Raw genomic sequence first — 16,076 nt, forward strand, 5'->3', positions numbered from 1 at the left:
ATCTTCTCCAATATGGCCAAGTCTGAGGTGCCACAAATATCTTTGGTTTATCTCATCTCTGGATCTTTTGGATCCTTTGGCACTCACATCTTGCTCGGTAACATTCACAGATACATCCATATGTAAATGATAGAGACTGTCAATCATGAAACCACGTGCGACTATTTTATTTCTTAAATAAATAGAACAGCAGTCTTTGTCAAATGTAAAAACATGACCTTCCTGTGCTAGACATGAAACAGAAATCAAATTTCTGCTAGCAACAGGTACATAATAACAGTCTCTAAGTATTAAACTAAATCCAGACGATAGTCGCAGATGGTAGGTGCCCACAGCCACAGCAGCAACTTTTGCCCCGTTGCCAACCCGAAGGGTTACCGCACCTTCCGCCAGCCTTCTACTTTCCTTTAGACCCTGCATGGTAGTGCATAAATGAGCACTAGAACCAGAATCTATAACCCAACTAGAAGTAGAAGAAACCGTTAGATTAGTTTCAATAATGAGCAAGTCTATACCTTCTGAAGGTGTGTCACCTTTCTTGTTCTTCAGGTTCTCGAGGTATGAAGGACAGTTTCTCTTCCAGTGGCCTTCGACATTGCAGTGGAAACATTTTCCTTTGTCGTTAGCCTTTTTCTTTTGAACTTCCTTCTTTGGCTTCTTGTCTTTCTTCTGCTTCTTTGCAGGCTTCTTTTTCTTCCAAGTAGACTTTCTCTTGGAACCAGAAGTCAACTCAGCAGCGAGGACATTGCCCCTTGAACCTTTCAAGGCTCCCTCAGCAGTTACCAACATGTTGATTAGTTCAGTCTTAGTGCATTCAATCTTATTCATGTGGTAGTTTACTATAAACTGACCAAATGAATCAGGAAGTGACTGTAGGATCAAATCCACTTGCAATTCCTTGTGCATGTCCATACCGAGCTTCTCAAGCTCCTCTAGGTCCTTGATCATGGTCAGACCGTGATCATGGACAGACTGCCCCTCGCGCATCTTCGCTTTGAAAAGCCTCTTGGACACTTCAAAACGAGCTGTGCGACCTTGCTCACCATACAACTCTTGCAGGTGTGCCAGTATGTCCCTAGCAGTCTTTATATTTTCATGCTGGCATTGGAGTTCATTAGACATAGATGCCATCATATAGCATTTTACTCTAATGTCATCGTCCAACCACTTTTTATGCATCTCACGCTGAACATCAGTGGGACGTGCTGGTAATGTGGGGATATCTGAATCGAGTATGTATCCTATCTTCTCACAGTCCAAAACTATTTTGAGATTTCTAAGCCAGTCCTTGTAATTGGTTCCGGTCAGTCGGTTGGTCTCAAAAATACGGGTCAAAGGGTTTGAAGCCGACATTGTATCTGCAGAGAGTAAAGATTCTAGTTAGACTTTTGTACTTGATCCTAATCTGTCCTAAGGTCTTTTAGAACAAATATGACTCCCACTATTTTCTCGAATTCCTCACACTCCCCTGGTAGGAAAACGGAAATCCCACACGACTAGGGTTTCTAGTGGGTACTGCGGTCCCACCGATTTACATGCCACCTCACCTAACAGTTATTGGTGACACATAGATGGATGAGTGTACAACTCTTGTACAATGCTTCTCAAGCATGGTGCAGTGTAACTTGGTCTCTAAGCCATGAAGACCTCACCTAACAGTTATTGGTCCCATTTCTTAGTTAAGTCAGACCCACTGTATAACCGTAGGAATAAAGTCGTCATTGGGTCCTCACCTAACAGTTATTGGTGCCCAACCCCACCTTTACCCTACAACATCTCATGTCTATAGAGAGGTCCAGCCCCCCAATGCAACTTGACCACTGTGTCCAGCCGAGACAAGTCAACATCAGAAAGACCTTAGCAGCTCTACTACAGTGGAAGACCTATTGACTTAATATTGGTTAATCAGGTCTTAGTGTTTGCAACTTGAGCCCTTCATAAGAGGTAATCGAACAATTGGCCAGGTAAGCAGGTGGGAGGCTCCCCTTACTCAGAGAGTAAGGTCCTAATTAAGTAACCACCTTTCATGCTTTCCTAGACACCAATTAGATCAATTAATCTAATATGACTTGCTCATGTCGGTTCACTCTCGACTTGATTTAGGAGGTTTTGATTTAGGTCTCAATTGGATTTGCTACATCACATGTAGACCTATCTACCCGACTCTCATTCACATCACATGCAAACGGCGCATTGCAGGCAGTTATAATCACGGCAATAATTAAAGCTAAACTTTAACTAGGTGATGATCATGGATTCTAATTAGGTCGTATTACAAGCACATGCACATCAATCGATCAAGTGGTCTTCAACTCTTGAATTGGTTCCAAGCCTCCTTGATTCGATCCTTGATCAACCCTTGATCCCATCGCCATCAACCGCTTGGATCACCTTTCATCTCATGCCTTTGCTTCAACTTGATCGTTGATGTACATCACATCACAGAAATACAACCAGATGTAAAATAAAAATAAAAATAAATTACATCTCCTTTTAGGAGGCACGCAGGCCTCTCAAAACATCAAATAAGATGCATGCAAGCATCTGAAAAATTACATGACATCGCAGATCACATCGCAGGTCATTACATTTGATACCAAAAGGGGTTGAATCCTATGATCATCACAGTATGCAACAATTATAATTTTCAGATCTGAAAACTAACTGATTATATCATGACATAGGTCGCTGATCATGCTAATCATGATTCTAAACTTTGTAATCCCATTAACAATGCAATTAGAATTATCTTTTTATCACATAAAAATCAGCATGTAAAAAAATCAGCACCCCTGAAAAATCTGCATGCGGAATTTTTCAGCATGCATGATCAATCAATTTTCAGATCTAATAAGCCTTTAGATATTTAATTCTTACCTTAATCTACGAAGCCTAGGCTCCGATACCACTGTTGGGAACCCGCCCATGCCGCTGATATTTCAAAAATTTTCAGATGGCAGCGGAATCGGCATGCGCGAGTTCGACGTTCATCGCATGAACGTTGTTTCGAGACCTTTCGTAATTAGGTAAGAATTAAAACTTTTAAAACTACTAGGAAGATCAAATCTTCACCTTGCGCGGGTAGATGATCACCGCGAATCTGAATTCGTGGTTTTAGGAAGAGGGTTCGCTTGAAGCCGTTCAAACGTCCGGCCTCTACGGGTATCCACACGAAGTAGAGAACCGATCAAAGCTTTCTTGTCTTCCCGGGGTGCTAGCTCCCTTGCAAAGACTCCTTTGATGGCTGATCTCTTCTCTTTCTTTCAACTCTTGAAAGTGCTTGAGAGGAGGAAGAAGAAGGATGAAGAAGAGGAAGTAGATGAACCCCTGCACAGCCTTCTTTCTGTTGCTTGCGCTGGATGAAGAAAAGGAAGAGGAGGAGGCCGCCAACACTTGGAGGTTCCTTCTTTCTTGCTTGCGGCTGCAACTAAGAGGGAGGAAGAGGGTGGCCACGGCACAAGGGAAGAGGGCTCCAATGCTTAGGGCGCCGGCCTTATGGTGCTTCTTATAGCTATCAAGGGCTCCTCCAAAGTTGGAGCCCTAGATAACTTTCCAAAGAAAGAAGGGGGCGCCGGCCCTAGCTCCTCTCTTCTTGTCGCCCCAAGCAATTGGAGAGGGGCTGATGCCCCTCTTAGTTGGTTAACCTAATCCTCTTCCAAAGAGGATTAGGTGCCTCTCTCATGGTTTCATCCTAATCTAATTAGGATTAGCCAATTTGGGTTCAATCTATGCTAGTCCCAATCTAATTAGGACTTGAATGGATCATGACTCAATTGAACTCTTCAATCCTAATCCAATTAGGAGTCATGTTGATTCATTAGATTAATAATTAATTAGGACTTAAGGAATCCTAATCCAATTAGGATTTGTTTAATTTTAGTCCTAATCCAATTAGGACTCTATTTGAATCCGAAGTCCTAATCCAATTAGGATTTCTAGGAATCCTACTCCAAGTAGGAATCCAATTTTAATTCAAAACTCCTAATCTCATTAGGATTGAGGAATCCTATTCCAAGTAGGAATGCCAGTCCTAATCCAATTAGAACTCTAGGTATCCTACCCGAAGTAGGATTCTTGTTTCAAGTCCAATTAATTAATTCCTTTTCCTTCTTCAACTTCTTATCAATCAAATTGATTTCTTGTGATTCCTAATCACGATTTCAACCATCGGATCGGTCAATACTTCTAGTGTGTGTGACCCCATAGGTTCTATTCTGACTGGTAGTGAGATATATTGTGATCTCTATCACTATATCATTGAAAACTCCTTTCAATGGGTTGGAACGATTCAAACTCAACTCATTAGGGTTTATCGATCATCAAGATAATCCCTATGAGTCCCACCATCCACCAGTGACACCTAGCAGCATGTAGTGGCTACCCAGCAGAATGGAATGATGAACCTCTAGGTGCAGTTAACATGTGATACAGTCCTACTATCGTGGATCCCTACAGGACGGAGGTCATGGACAACTCGTCAAACCCCATCGTCTGTCATATGTCAAGATTTATTCGACTTGAGTTCGATAGTGGAAAACTCTTTCTCCACTTTACTGCCCTGGCCAAGGTCTTAGAACTCAGTCTAACAAATCACATAGGATCACTCCTCTTCTATCAAGGTCGATAGATTCCTTATAGGTGCATACCCTACTCCTACAGTGAACCTACTGCAGCCAATCTACACTGCATGGACCCATATGGCTAGAGACCATGTATGTGTGTAGTCAAACTACAATAACCTCACTGTGAGTAGCCGAAGCACCGCAGGTCAAAGGACCAGTCACACTACTGCAACATCAAGTAAGTCACTGACGAGTGGATAGACATCCAAGTGACTTCTTGTCTTGGTCACGCTCAGTACCCTTGTTCTCTAACAAGCACCTGCACTATCACTTCAGTGTCCCTACACTGTGGACTCAAGTCTCGTCCATCCAGAAGGAAAGTGATCTGTGCACTGATCGGATCGATCACCGTCCTCGTGATGATCCATTGATCAGGAGCATTTAGAAATTAATCACCAATGATACATGGCTCAAATTCTCAACTCTTGAGAATATGTATCATCATCTTATTAATTTCTTAGACGATTCATAGACACATAAACAATATGAATGAAAAAGATGCCTTTTATTTATTCAATAATAAATAGTCAAGTACAAAATTATGTCCCTAGAATCAATAATGTGTCAGCCAAATTGGCTTCTAGGGCATACATCTAACACCGAGCTCGTTGGTTGAAGCTGGTAAAGAATGAGCCGAGCTCGTTTGGCCAATAAAGACAACATCCCAACGTATCGGGGCATCCCGATGAACCGGGGCGTCTCGACGTCTCGAGGCATCCCGGCGGAGGTCGGGGTAGGAGCACGAGCCGAGCTCGTCCGGTCAGAGGACCGCTATTCAACAATCGATGGAGCACGAGCCGAGCTCGTCCGGTCAGAGAGGACCGCTACTCAATAAATGGAGCACGAGCCGAGCTCGTCCGGTCAGAGAGGACCGCTACTCAATAATCGATGGAGCACGAGCCGAGCTCGTCCGGTCAGAGAGGACCGCTACTCAATAATCGATGGAGCACGAGCCGAGCTCGTCCGGTCAGAGGACCGCTACTCATGTCTCGACGCCTCGAGCTTCCCGGTAACCGAGGCGTCCCGACGTCTCGGGGCATCCTGACCGTGGCCAGGGTAGGAGAACGAGCCGAACTCGCTGATGGAGAGCGCACCATAAACTCATAGACATCTTCAGGGAGTCCACGCAGGTACTCCATCATCCCGAGGTATCAGGGCATCCCAACCGTGGTTAGGGAAGAAGAATAAACCTTTTGGAGATATTTTGATGGCTTCCGAGCTTCGAAGTCCCTTAGGACTTAGCTTGGCACTAGCTTTCTTTGGCTCGATTTTCTGGAGGAGGTGTTCTGCATTCGGGCTTCTGAGCTCGGGCTTCGGAGCTTGGCAGCCTTCTGAGCTCGGCGGCCTTTGGTGCTCGGTCTTCTGAGCTCGGCGGCCTTCGGAGCTCGGCGGCCTTTGGTGCTCGGCCTTCTGAGCTCGGCGGCCTTCTGAGCTCGGCAGCCTTCTGGACCATGAAAGGATTTAGCTTCATAGTACTTTCTTGGGGTAGAATCTCCTATGAATCTAGCCAGAGGAGCGCTCATCCTTTGGAAGGCATACAAAATAAGGCATCAGCCGAGCTTTCATGATGTACTAAAATCCTTTTTTAAAACCTTGCAATGATGAGGGAAATAGCAACAGCGTCGTCATAAAGAGGGCTCAACACCCTTTTGGTCTTCGTCAGAAAAGGAGAGGTGACTTTCACAGAGCACGGATGCTTTGAGGAAGCTCTTTTTTTCGAGCTCGGAGCTTCTGGTGCCTCTAGTTGCCCGCCCTCTGATGGTATTGATGATGCCCGTGAGAGGTCAGTTGTCATTCTGCTCCTTATGCGGCACTGGATTTTGTTCCTCGGGCTCTCTCCTGTAGGCATGATCACGGACAAAATAACTCAACCGACCTCGGCGGACAAGTGCCTCGATCTCATCACGAGGCTCGTAGCAATCCTCCGTATCATGGCCGCGATCTCGGTGGAAGCGGCAGTACTTTTTCGAGTGCTTCCGCGACTCTGTCGGACGCATTCTCAATGGAGGTCGGAGGTAGCCCCGACCCTCAATCTCCATGAGGATTTCTGCTCGGGTGGATGTGAGAGGAGTGTACGTCTGAAATTTTTGGAGGGGAGACCCCGGGCGAGCTAGGCTCTTGGGCCAAGGAGGCTCTTTCTCATGCCAGGGGAATCTGCTACTTGGTTGGGAGTGCTCCTGGTGCTTCTTCTGCATCTTGGCAGGTCGTTCGGCTTCCTCCCGCCGAGAGGCCATGGCTTCCTCAGCCTTGGCGTACTTGCGAGCTCGGGCCAACATTTCGGTGAGGTCCGCAGGGAAGTTCTTCTCGATAGAGAAGAGGAACCTGTAAGACCGGGCTCCAGTCTTTAGTGCCGACATGGCGATTGACTGGTCCAGCTCCCGGACTTCCCATGTTGCGGCAGTGAACCGATCCAAGTACTCCTTGAAGGACTCTCCCTCCTCTTGTTTGATGTCAACGAGGGAGTCCGACGTCCGCCGCTGGGGCTGGCTAGCGGCAAAATTACTGGCAAACTGCCTGCCGAGCTGCTCAAAGGAGGAGACAGTACTCGGCTTCAGCCCGGTGAACCAAAGCTGGGCCGGTCCTCGGAGTGTCGCCGGGAAAGCCTTGCACATCATGGCTTCCGAGGCTCCTTGTAGGGCCATTAAGACCCGATAACTCTCCAGGTGGTCAAAGGGATCTGCCTTGCCGTTGTAAGGCTCCACCTGGGGCATCTTGAACCGGAGGGGAACCGGTTCATCTTCAATCTCCTGGGAGAAGGGCGACTTCGTATTGAACTCGAAGTCGCCGTTACGTCCCGATTTTCTCCCGTGGAGTGCCTGGATTTGGCGCTCCAGCTTTTCGACCTTCTTGTCGAGTTCATCATTCTGGAGGATCGCTACAGCGGTTCCTCCGGGTGCAGGTTGCCCTGGAACCGACTCAGCTTCTGAAGGCTGTGGCCAGCCTCCGTGGTCTCTGACTGGGTGCTCTCTCCAGAGGGAGGCCTGGACTTGAGAGTCCTGACCTCGAAGAGGAAGCCCGCTTGTAGGGGGCTCCGGTTGAACTGGAGCCGGGGGAGGCGGTACTGCTGGGATGCCCCTGGGTTGCAAGCTTTGGACGGCGGTAGCCAACGCCTGCACTTGCTGCACCAGGGCATCAAATTGTTCCGGTTGAACTTGAGGTGCTGGCTCAACCGGGGGTGGTGAGTTCCGAACGGAACATTCTGGGCTTGGTGGAGGACGTCGAGAGGCGTTGGAAGCCCCTTTGCTTCTTAGCTTCATGGTAGCGAACTCGGGCCCTTCCTCTAGCGCCAACTGTTGCTGGAAATTGGACCCGGGGGCCGCCGTGAAGCCGGGGAAGGAGGAGCTCCGCTGCTGCAGGGGGCGGACGGCGGTGCGCCGGCTGGCTGCGTCCTCCGCTGCGGGGGGGTGTGCAAGTCCTGCAAAGAAAACCGGTGGCCGGGCTCCCCGGCGCCGGCCCTCCGATGCCTAAGTCAGAGGGGGCAAGTATGTGGAGAAGACAAAGAGAATCCCGTGTTCAATTGTGTCTGTGCTGTTTTCTTCCTTTTTCCCCCGGTCTAGGAGGGTTCTCTCCAGCTCCGGGTTTTTTCTCTGGTTTTTGGTCCTCTCTCCCTTTTCCCTCCAGGTTTCCTTTTATAGGAGGATTTTTGTTACCTGGGAGGTGACAGGAGGTTTGTCCTGTTTTGTAATAATTGGGCACGATTTGGCCCATTAATGGCGTAATGGAGAACGGGACCGGATCAGACCGGAATCAGGGAGTTGTCACGGTCGATCGGACCTGTTGGAGTGGTTGAACCGCCGGCTGTGGTGGGCCTGGGGTCCGTGGATGGTAAGTGCATTTATTACCGAATGAACCGGCGGTCAGGGAGAGCCATACGTTCTGATGGTTCAGTGATCCGGAGATCGTCTTGGGCCGTGTTCATTAAATGCCTGAGTGCATCGGAGACTTGAGGGAGTCTCATGCATTAATGGCAGGTCGTGCCGAACGCCTGAGGAGATCTTATGCCTTGATGGCTTGGAGATAGTGGCAGGTCGCAAGCCGTAGGAGTTGTCAAGTCCCTTGGACTTTAGGCGGAGGTTGAACATTTGGTTAAGGCATCGGCTCGGCAAGGGTGCCGAGCCGAGCTGATCGCCCAATGGGGCGCCCTGTGGCGGGGCTGCTTTGAGTACTCCTGGTCGGCGCCCTTTAGGCGAGCACCTTCTAGCAGAGCGCCTCGGCGCTGTCTTTGGTCGGCACTTTCTAACCGAGCAGCTTATTTTGGTTGGGCACCTCTTAGCACGCACTCTGGTCGGCGCCTTCTAGTCGAGCGCCTTCCTGGTCGGCATCCTTTGGCCGAGCAGCTTTCTGGTCGGCGATCTTTGGCCGAGCAGCTCTCCGTTCGGCACTCTTTGGCCGAGCAACTTTCCGGCTGGCGCTCTTCGGCCGAGCGCCTCCGTGAATGTATGGCTTGGGATTCTTCCCCCAACACATACGTACATATAATGTATTTATGTATGCATGTATATGTATAAACTATCACAAAATATCTAGGATCTGGACTTGCATTCTCTTGCAGTGCATTTATGCCAACCGGTAGTATTGTTAGGTAACGAAAGCTCAGCATGCTGGGCGTTTTGATAGATGGGCCATTGGAGAATACCTCATCATTCCCCTCGAGCCAAATCCAACGTTTCTCCGTACCCACTCGTTCCCTGCGTCTCTTCCTTAATGGCACATCTTCTCTCTGCTCTATTTATGAAAGGGATGGCAACCTAAACAGCCAAGATACCGACGAGAGACTTGGAATCCCAACGTACGTTAATATGAGTCGCCTACAAACAATAATCATGTACGAGCCATGTGCCGGGCGCGAATCGATTTGCCGGGATCAAACGCTGCTTCCCGGCTCATATATAATTCCACTTCCCACCAGTACGGCAATATAGGCCATCGGTCCAACGGAATGTAGGGTCATTTGTTTGGCCGTCGAGACGCCAGTACGGCAATATCATGGTTTGGCCTTCCATTTTGTGAGAATTTGTCCCGATGTGTATTTAGTTTTGTATTAATTATTAGAATAAATTTTAAATATTCATATAAAATTAAAAAATTGAAATAATATATTTTAACTAATTTTTTAAATAAAATTTTGAATTATGATAAATGATATCAGAGTAGATCCGGCTCATAATATATATTGTAGATTAAAATATATTACGATATGAATTTATTAGGGTTGATCCTTGCTATTTTTTTTGGTGGGAGTGCCTCTCATGCAATGCACTTTTATTGCCCCTCATGGTATGGTAAATGCATCAATCTAGGACTTCACCCAAAATAGGCAGCCGGAAGGTATTATTTGGCTTCTTTAGTTTTGTATAAGTACTTAAGATCTCTTGGACGAATAATCGATATGGGACTAAACACACATCCGGACGGATCCTCACATACTTTATTCGTTTAAGTCCTGACGTCCTTGTCAGGCTAAGGATTCAAATCTAATCGCATGCACCATGATAGGTCCGTGGTCAACCTACATTAACCCATGCTGTAGTGTCTCCTAGTGCATATAAGCTATGGGCTGAGTTCGCTCTGATACCATTTGAAGCAATCCAGAACCTCACCCAAAATGGCTAGTTGGAAGGTATATATTATCTGGGTTGCTTAATCCTGTATAAGTACCCAAGATCTCCTTGGCGAATAATTGATGTAGGACTAAACACACATCCGTATGAGTCCTCACATACTCTCCTCGTTTAAGCCCTGACGTCTTCGTTAGGTCAAGGGTTCTAAATTCATTTAAAGCTAATCACATACACTACGATAGGCCCATGGTCAGTCTATATTAACCCATGTCGTAGTGCCTCCTAGTCTACATAGGCTATGGGTCAAGTTCGCCCTGATACCATTTGTAGTAATTAAGAACCTCATCCAAAATGGCTAGCTAAAAGATATTATTTGGATTTCTTAGTCCTGTATAAGTATTCGAGATCTTTTTAAAAGGATAATCGGATCTTGTAGTGAAAAGGCAGAGCACCGGCTTTCCACAGACGCGTTACAAGATTTGGTTGCGGTCACCATGATAAAAGGAGCTGTATGTAAGAGCAAGTGCGAGAGGGAGGTTTTGGACCGCTTTGTTCTCATGCTGATCATCCTTAACCCACCGAATTCAACTTTGCTACAGCACCTCTCAAGCCTTACTGCCCACGCTTCGTGGTTCATGAAGTCTCCGAAGACCGTCTGGATCAGCTCTGAAGGAAGTTGTCAAATTATCGTGTTCATATATATGGTCATCATGTGAAATCATAGTTACGTATTTCTTTGAAATTGTTAAAGGTGGCAAGCCCACTGAAGCATCTCAAGCAATGGTCATGTGAAATCATACTCATGCAGTAATTCTTTGAAATTAAAGGCCATTCTAGTACTGTTGAGTTGCAACTGGTTGAATATTTGATGATGATGCCAATGCATCACTCGCCACAAAGGACGGACAATTAGAAGTATTTTGCGGCAATGTGACGATAGCCAGCTTCAGATTCATTGTGCTATAGTAGCTAGCTTCAGATTCGTTGTGCTATAATAGCTAGCTTCAGATTCATTGTGCTTCCCCGGTTATGGCAAACTGCTGCCTATATTAAAATAGCATTGCAATTTGAGCATTGACATTGTAAAGCCATTGGTCATAGATGACTCCAAGATTATCATCGAACTACTTGATTTGATAACTACATCCTAGATTTGATAACTACAACAAAAGTTTGCATCAAATGTGATATGAATTTATAGTTAGCATACAGTAGATTACAGGCAAAAAAAAAGATACATATGCATCCCACCCTATTATTATTGGCTAGGCAACATTTACTTTCATAGCCCAAATTTATACATATTGAAACTTTATAACCCAAGAAGATGCTTTGCATGGATGATCTGAACACATTTTATGAATGTTAGAATGGAACCATGCACTGTTGCTTCCTCTATTTTCAAATTTATATGTTGATGTAAAGACAATAATGAGTAGCGTCCATATTATTAGCGCAGTGATCTAAACAGTGCATGCCTCCATTCTAAGGTAATCTATTCCTTACTTCGTAGGTAAAAGAAGAGGTAACGTCACTGGTAGGTGACAACATCTGCAAGTCCCAAATAACGTGGGAAAAAAGTTTTAAGAATGGAAACCTTTTTCTCTCTACGTCGTACACCCATCGCCATCAAACTTCTGACAAGGGATGCATGCCAAGAGGCACAAAAAAAAAACCCCAAACAATTGAACGATGTGATTAACCAACCAAACCCAACAGTCCACTATTAACACAGCATTCAAACCCCTCATTATGGGATCAAAAGTCCGAAGAATAGCCTCAAAATTAAGCTTCTCCAATTCTCTCTCCCTCTCTCTCTCTCTCTTGATGGTGCATCCAGAAACACCACAACCACTACATTCTCATAGGGAGAAATTCCTTATCTTGCATTGCTTTAGCAATCCCATCACTGAAACAGAACCCTTTGGAGTTTGCCAAACCGCATCCCATTGCCTTTTTATACAAACCCACCCCATCAAGAACTCAAAGACGAAAAGAAGACGAGGTGGGGAGAGAAGTCAGGGGCCAACTTCCACAGTTCTACTTCTGGGTGATCTCTTCCCTACCCCTTTCTGGTCCCTCTTCTCATTGGCTCCTCGCTCCCTCTCTCTCTCTCTCTCTCTCTCTCTCTCTCTCTCTCTCTCTATATATATATATATATATAGGGCCCTCCTATTTTATATTTTTTGATGGGAAGATGATGAACAGAGCCAACTCTGGTGAGGCCTACGTCCCTTCAGTGATGTCCTTCGTTGGGCTGGAAGGCAGCAGCCAAAAGCAGCAACCTTGGGACTGGGACACCACCACCATCCACCACCACCCAATCGCCACCGCCATTCCGGCCGCCGCCTCCACCACCTCCCTCGCCCTCCAGAACCACCATCCCTTCTTCCCCAACTCCTCCTTCCTGGATTGCCCGCCCTCCCTCCTCCCTGTAGACAGTTTCTCCTTCTACTCCCCGCCCGTCGTCGACTACCCGGCGGCGGACTCGGCGGCCCACGTCAAGCGGGAGGACTACGGCGGCGCCACCGCGGCCGTCGCCGCCCCTGGTGCTGGTAGAATTGGGCTGAATTTGGGCCACCGGACCTACTTCTCGTCTGGAGATGCGCTCGCCATCGACCGGCTCTTCGCCCGGTCCCGAGAGGTGTACTCGCTGAGCCACCAGCCGCCGCGGTGCCAGGCCGAGGGCTGCAAGGCTGACCTCTCCGGCGCCAAGCACTACCACCGCCGCCACAAGGTCTGCGAGTTCCACTCCAAGGCCACCGTCGTCATCACCGGCGGCCTCCAGCAGCGCTTCTGCCAGCAATGCAGCAGGTGAGAGCCTGTTTCATATTATATTCTAATCTGGAAGTACAAAATCCCATAAAATCTTTGGTGTACATCTGCCAAAAAAAAAGAGAACTTTTGTGGTGCTTATTGTTATATTGAAGTTTGAGTTCAATCACTCTGCATATCTTGGCTTCTCTTTTTCCCTCCGGTCTGTTGGTCTGAAAAGTTGTTCATGTGTTGTTTTTTCCTATTTTTCTTTTTGAGTGTAGTTGTTCGTTTGTTGTTGAGTGCTAGCTTCTTGGAAATGGATCGAAACACACAAATCTATATATATCTCGCCTTTTTTGTGGTTATAATATTAATATCTAGAATAAAAACCTCCATACATTTATTGTGCTCATATTTAATAATTTCAAAGACTATATTTGCATCCAGTTAAATTAATAATATTATAAAATTAATAATTTGATTAATATTTTGCTGCATTTTGGATAAAATAAATTTTAAAAAGATAAGTATAAACTTTTCAAATTAGTGGATGTAATTAACTTCCTTCTAAAATTTTAATTTTAGAGAAATTTTTATAATTTACTCTAATATTTACTAGTATGGGGTTTGGGTGCAAAGTAGCACCTAAAATTAGTGTTTAGGATTTAAGGCAGTGTCATCTTCGTTTGCTTGATCTCTTGATCACTTGATATTTTATGTTGAGAAAGAGGTTTTGCGTAGATCTGTATTTGATCTCAAATAAGGTTTGGTTTGTTCCATGTTATTCTTCCATACTTTTTTGAGTGTAGCGATTAGCCTGCAGCTTTTTTCTGACACTGGCTGCAAAACCCAAGGCTCCTTGTTTTTTTGGTACAAAGGCTCCTTGTTTTATTTGTCTTTGTGAGCCATAGGAATATAAGCAGCTGGCATGAGAGAGGACTGCCTTTCTATTTTCTCTGTGTTTTCCAGTAGATGAGTACAAATTCCCTGCTCCTTCCTCTCCTCCTTTCTTGTTACCCTTTGGGCCTTTCTGACTGCGCCTGCCCCACCCTCTCCGCTGCTTAACATTAAAGCAATCAGGTCCTCTATATCTAGAACTGGGTGTCTCCCTCCCTGTCCCCTCTCTTCCTAGCTTCAACATCTTTTCTTGACACTGGGATCATCTGAAAGTCTCTCCTTTTCCTCATGTTGGAAAAGGGGTAAGTGGGGTTCTTGGACTTCTCAGAACGGTGAGCTCTTCTTGTTTTCTCCCATGGTGATAGGCATCTCACCTTTTTCCTCTTCTCCATTAAATGGTGGCCAGGTTTCATGTGCTGGCCGAGTTTGATGCGGCCAAGAGGAGCTGCAGGAAGCGCCTGTCTGACCACAACCGCAGGAGGAGGAAGCCTCAACTCCCAGCAGGAAACGCAGACTCCTCAGCCCCCAGGAATCCAACCCCCAATTCCACGGAGAAGAGCAAACAGATATCAAAGGCCCCGAGAGACAATTGTAATGAGCTCAAGCCTCAATATTTTCGCGTTTTCCCACTTCCTTCTCTCAAATATTTCATCTTCTGACGGTTTTTAACTCCCATTTTGAGCAGCAACTGGGAAGTCCACAGCTGCCATATGTAAGACCAGTACAAGCTTGGAGGGGCAGCTGGAGTGCTCAAACAAAACGACCCCGTTGAGAAATGGGCCAGATTTATCTCTGGGAGGGGTTGGACAAGTGGAGAAAGGAGGTATGGGGTCTTCTAATTCTATGTACGAAAGCCAAGGACAGTTTGTAGCCATGGCAGAGGAGAAGGTTTCGCAGCAGCAGCAGCTGCTCTCTTTCTCACCTTCAGCATCCAGTGGGACCTTCTTCCACCACCATAACCTCTTCTCCTCCAGTTCTAATGAGGCCTCCCCGTCTGCAGGGGGGGGCTCAGACCACACCACCAGCCGCCACCACCAGAACGACCTCCTCCACCAGGGGCAGGCCATGTTTGAAGCGGACTTCATGTGAGGATGGATGAGAGCCATTGCAGGTCCTCCAGAGAGGGATTGTATCAGTCTCTCTTTTTCTGCTCTTCTTTCCTTCTTACCCTTTCAGTGCGAATAATGTTTTTCTTTTCAGAATTAACTAGCAGTGGTGCAGAAGGGTATTCAGGACTTATATATATGTACCTTTCTAGAGATTTTAAGTTGCGTTCCCTTCTTGGCTGCATTCTTTTTTGAACTATTCTCATATCTAGCTGCAGGGTTTTTTCCTATTCAAGAGAAATTTCATCTATTAAGTTAAATCTATAAATATACTAATTTCGAAAAATATTCATAGTAAAATAAGCATAAACATGTTTAGCAATGTGAAATGCTTAAGGAGAAATTCTCATGTAGCATGGTGTATCATAATCAACTTAACAAGATCTTATAGCAATTTTTTCAAGGTCTCTAAACCTCTACCTATATTATCAAAAGAAAATGATTTGCCAAGGTTTTAGATGATAACATGATTTTAAAGAAACATATATGTTTGCCAATTATGTCTTTTATGATCATTTTAAAGCACACTAGTAAACTATAGATTTAAATAAATTAAACTTAGAAGCTTTTAATAGAACAAAGTGCTGTCCGTAAGAGTGTGCGTGTGTAAAACCCTAGGGTTACACTCTCATTTCCTAAGATACGTCTAACAGCGTTTAAAATCACACGTGTCTCGGTCCTTGTGTGGATGTGAAACACAAGAAGCAGATGCAGTTCACAAATGATGTTGGATCACGTATGTTTGCACGCATGCAGAATTTTTTTTTTTTTTTTTGGTTGGATTTCAGGAAGATAGATTTATGCAAGCTGCGAATTAAACCACGTCTTCTTGGATGAGTACATGATATGTAGCCTTTTGATCTGATATCGCAAGAAACTGTTAGGTTACTTCTGACTGTCCGCCGAAGCCTGAAGGAGACAAAAGGCCCAAAGGCTAGTAGAGTCCTGCTGAAGCCAAGTTGAGCAGTAACCCCGTACGTGTAAGATCACGTGTGACACATTAATGAGATTTAAGGAAGGTATTAATTTAAGGGCAGAAAAATGATACATCCGCCTTCTTCCCTCAAGAAAATCACTGCTTTCCTGATGAACAATGACACTTGTCCTTCTTTCTGAGACGTAACAAGAAACTC

At 45.7% G+C, this 16,076-nt stretch overlaps 1 protein-coding gene across 2 annotated transcripts; it reads left to right on the top strand.

Moving 5' to 3' along the window:
- Positions 1 to 11,976: 11,976 nt before the first annotated feature.
- Positions 11,977 to 15,127, top strand: LOC103695867 (uncharacterized). 2 transcript variants are annotated; one of them, XM_017847045.5, is made up of 4 exons: positions 11,978 to 12,233; positions 12,392 to 12,997; positions 14,244 to 14,428; positions 14,523 to 15,127. In XM_017847045.5, the coding sequence occupies exons 2-4, from the start codon at positions 12,426 to 12,428 to the stop codon at positions 14,924 to 14,926; spliced, it is 1,161 nt and encodes a 386-aa protein (XP_017702534.4). In that variant the 5' UTR covers positions 11,978 to 12,233; positions 12,392 to 12,425; the 3' UTR covers positions 14,927 to 15,127. The 2 variants fall into 2 exon arrangements, with proteins under 2 accessions (XP_008775519.4, XP_017702534.4); XM_008777297.6 differs by having other exon boundaries at positions 11,977 to 12,997.
- Positions 15,128 to 16,076: the final 949 nt, after the last annotated feature.

The sequence above is a fragment of the Phoenix dactylifera genome, chromosome 11 (genome assembly GCF_051530095.1).
Source record: "Phoenix dactylifera cultivar Ajwa chromosome 11, Ajwa_hap1_PhDact_Kaust_v1.1, whole genome shotgun sequence".
In the NCBI taxonomy this organism is placed as follows: Eukaryota; Viridiplantae; Streptophyta; class Magnoliopsida; order Arecales; family Arecaceae; genus Phoenix; species Phoenix dactylifera.

Bases quoted from the DNA above. Each gene is read 5' to 3' on its own strand.
- LOC103695867 (XM_008777297.6), top strand. From the start codon at position 12,381: ATGATGAACAGAGCCAACTCTGGTGAGGCCTACGTCCCTTCAGTGATG. The intron at 12,998-14,243 runs GTGAGAGCCTGT...AATGGTGGCCAG, and splicing joins TTCTGCCAGCAATGCAGCAG to GTTTCATGTGCTGGCCGAGT. The intron at 14,429-14,522 runs GTAATGAGCTCA...CATTTTGAGCAG, and splicing joins AAAGGCCCCGAGAGACAATT to CAACTGGGAAGTCCACAGCT.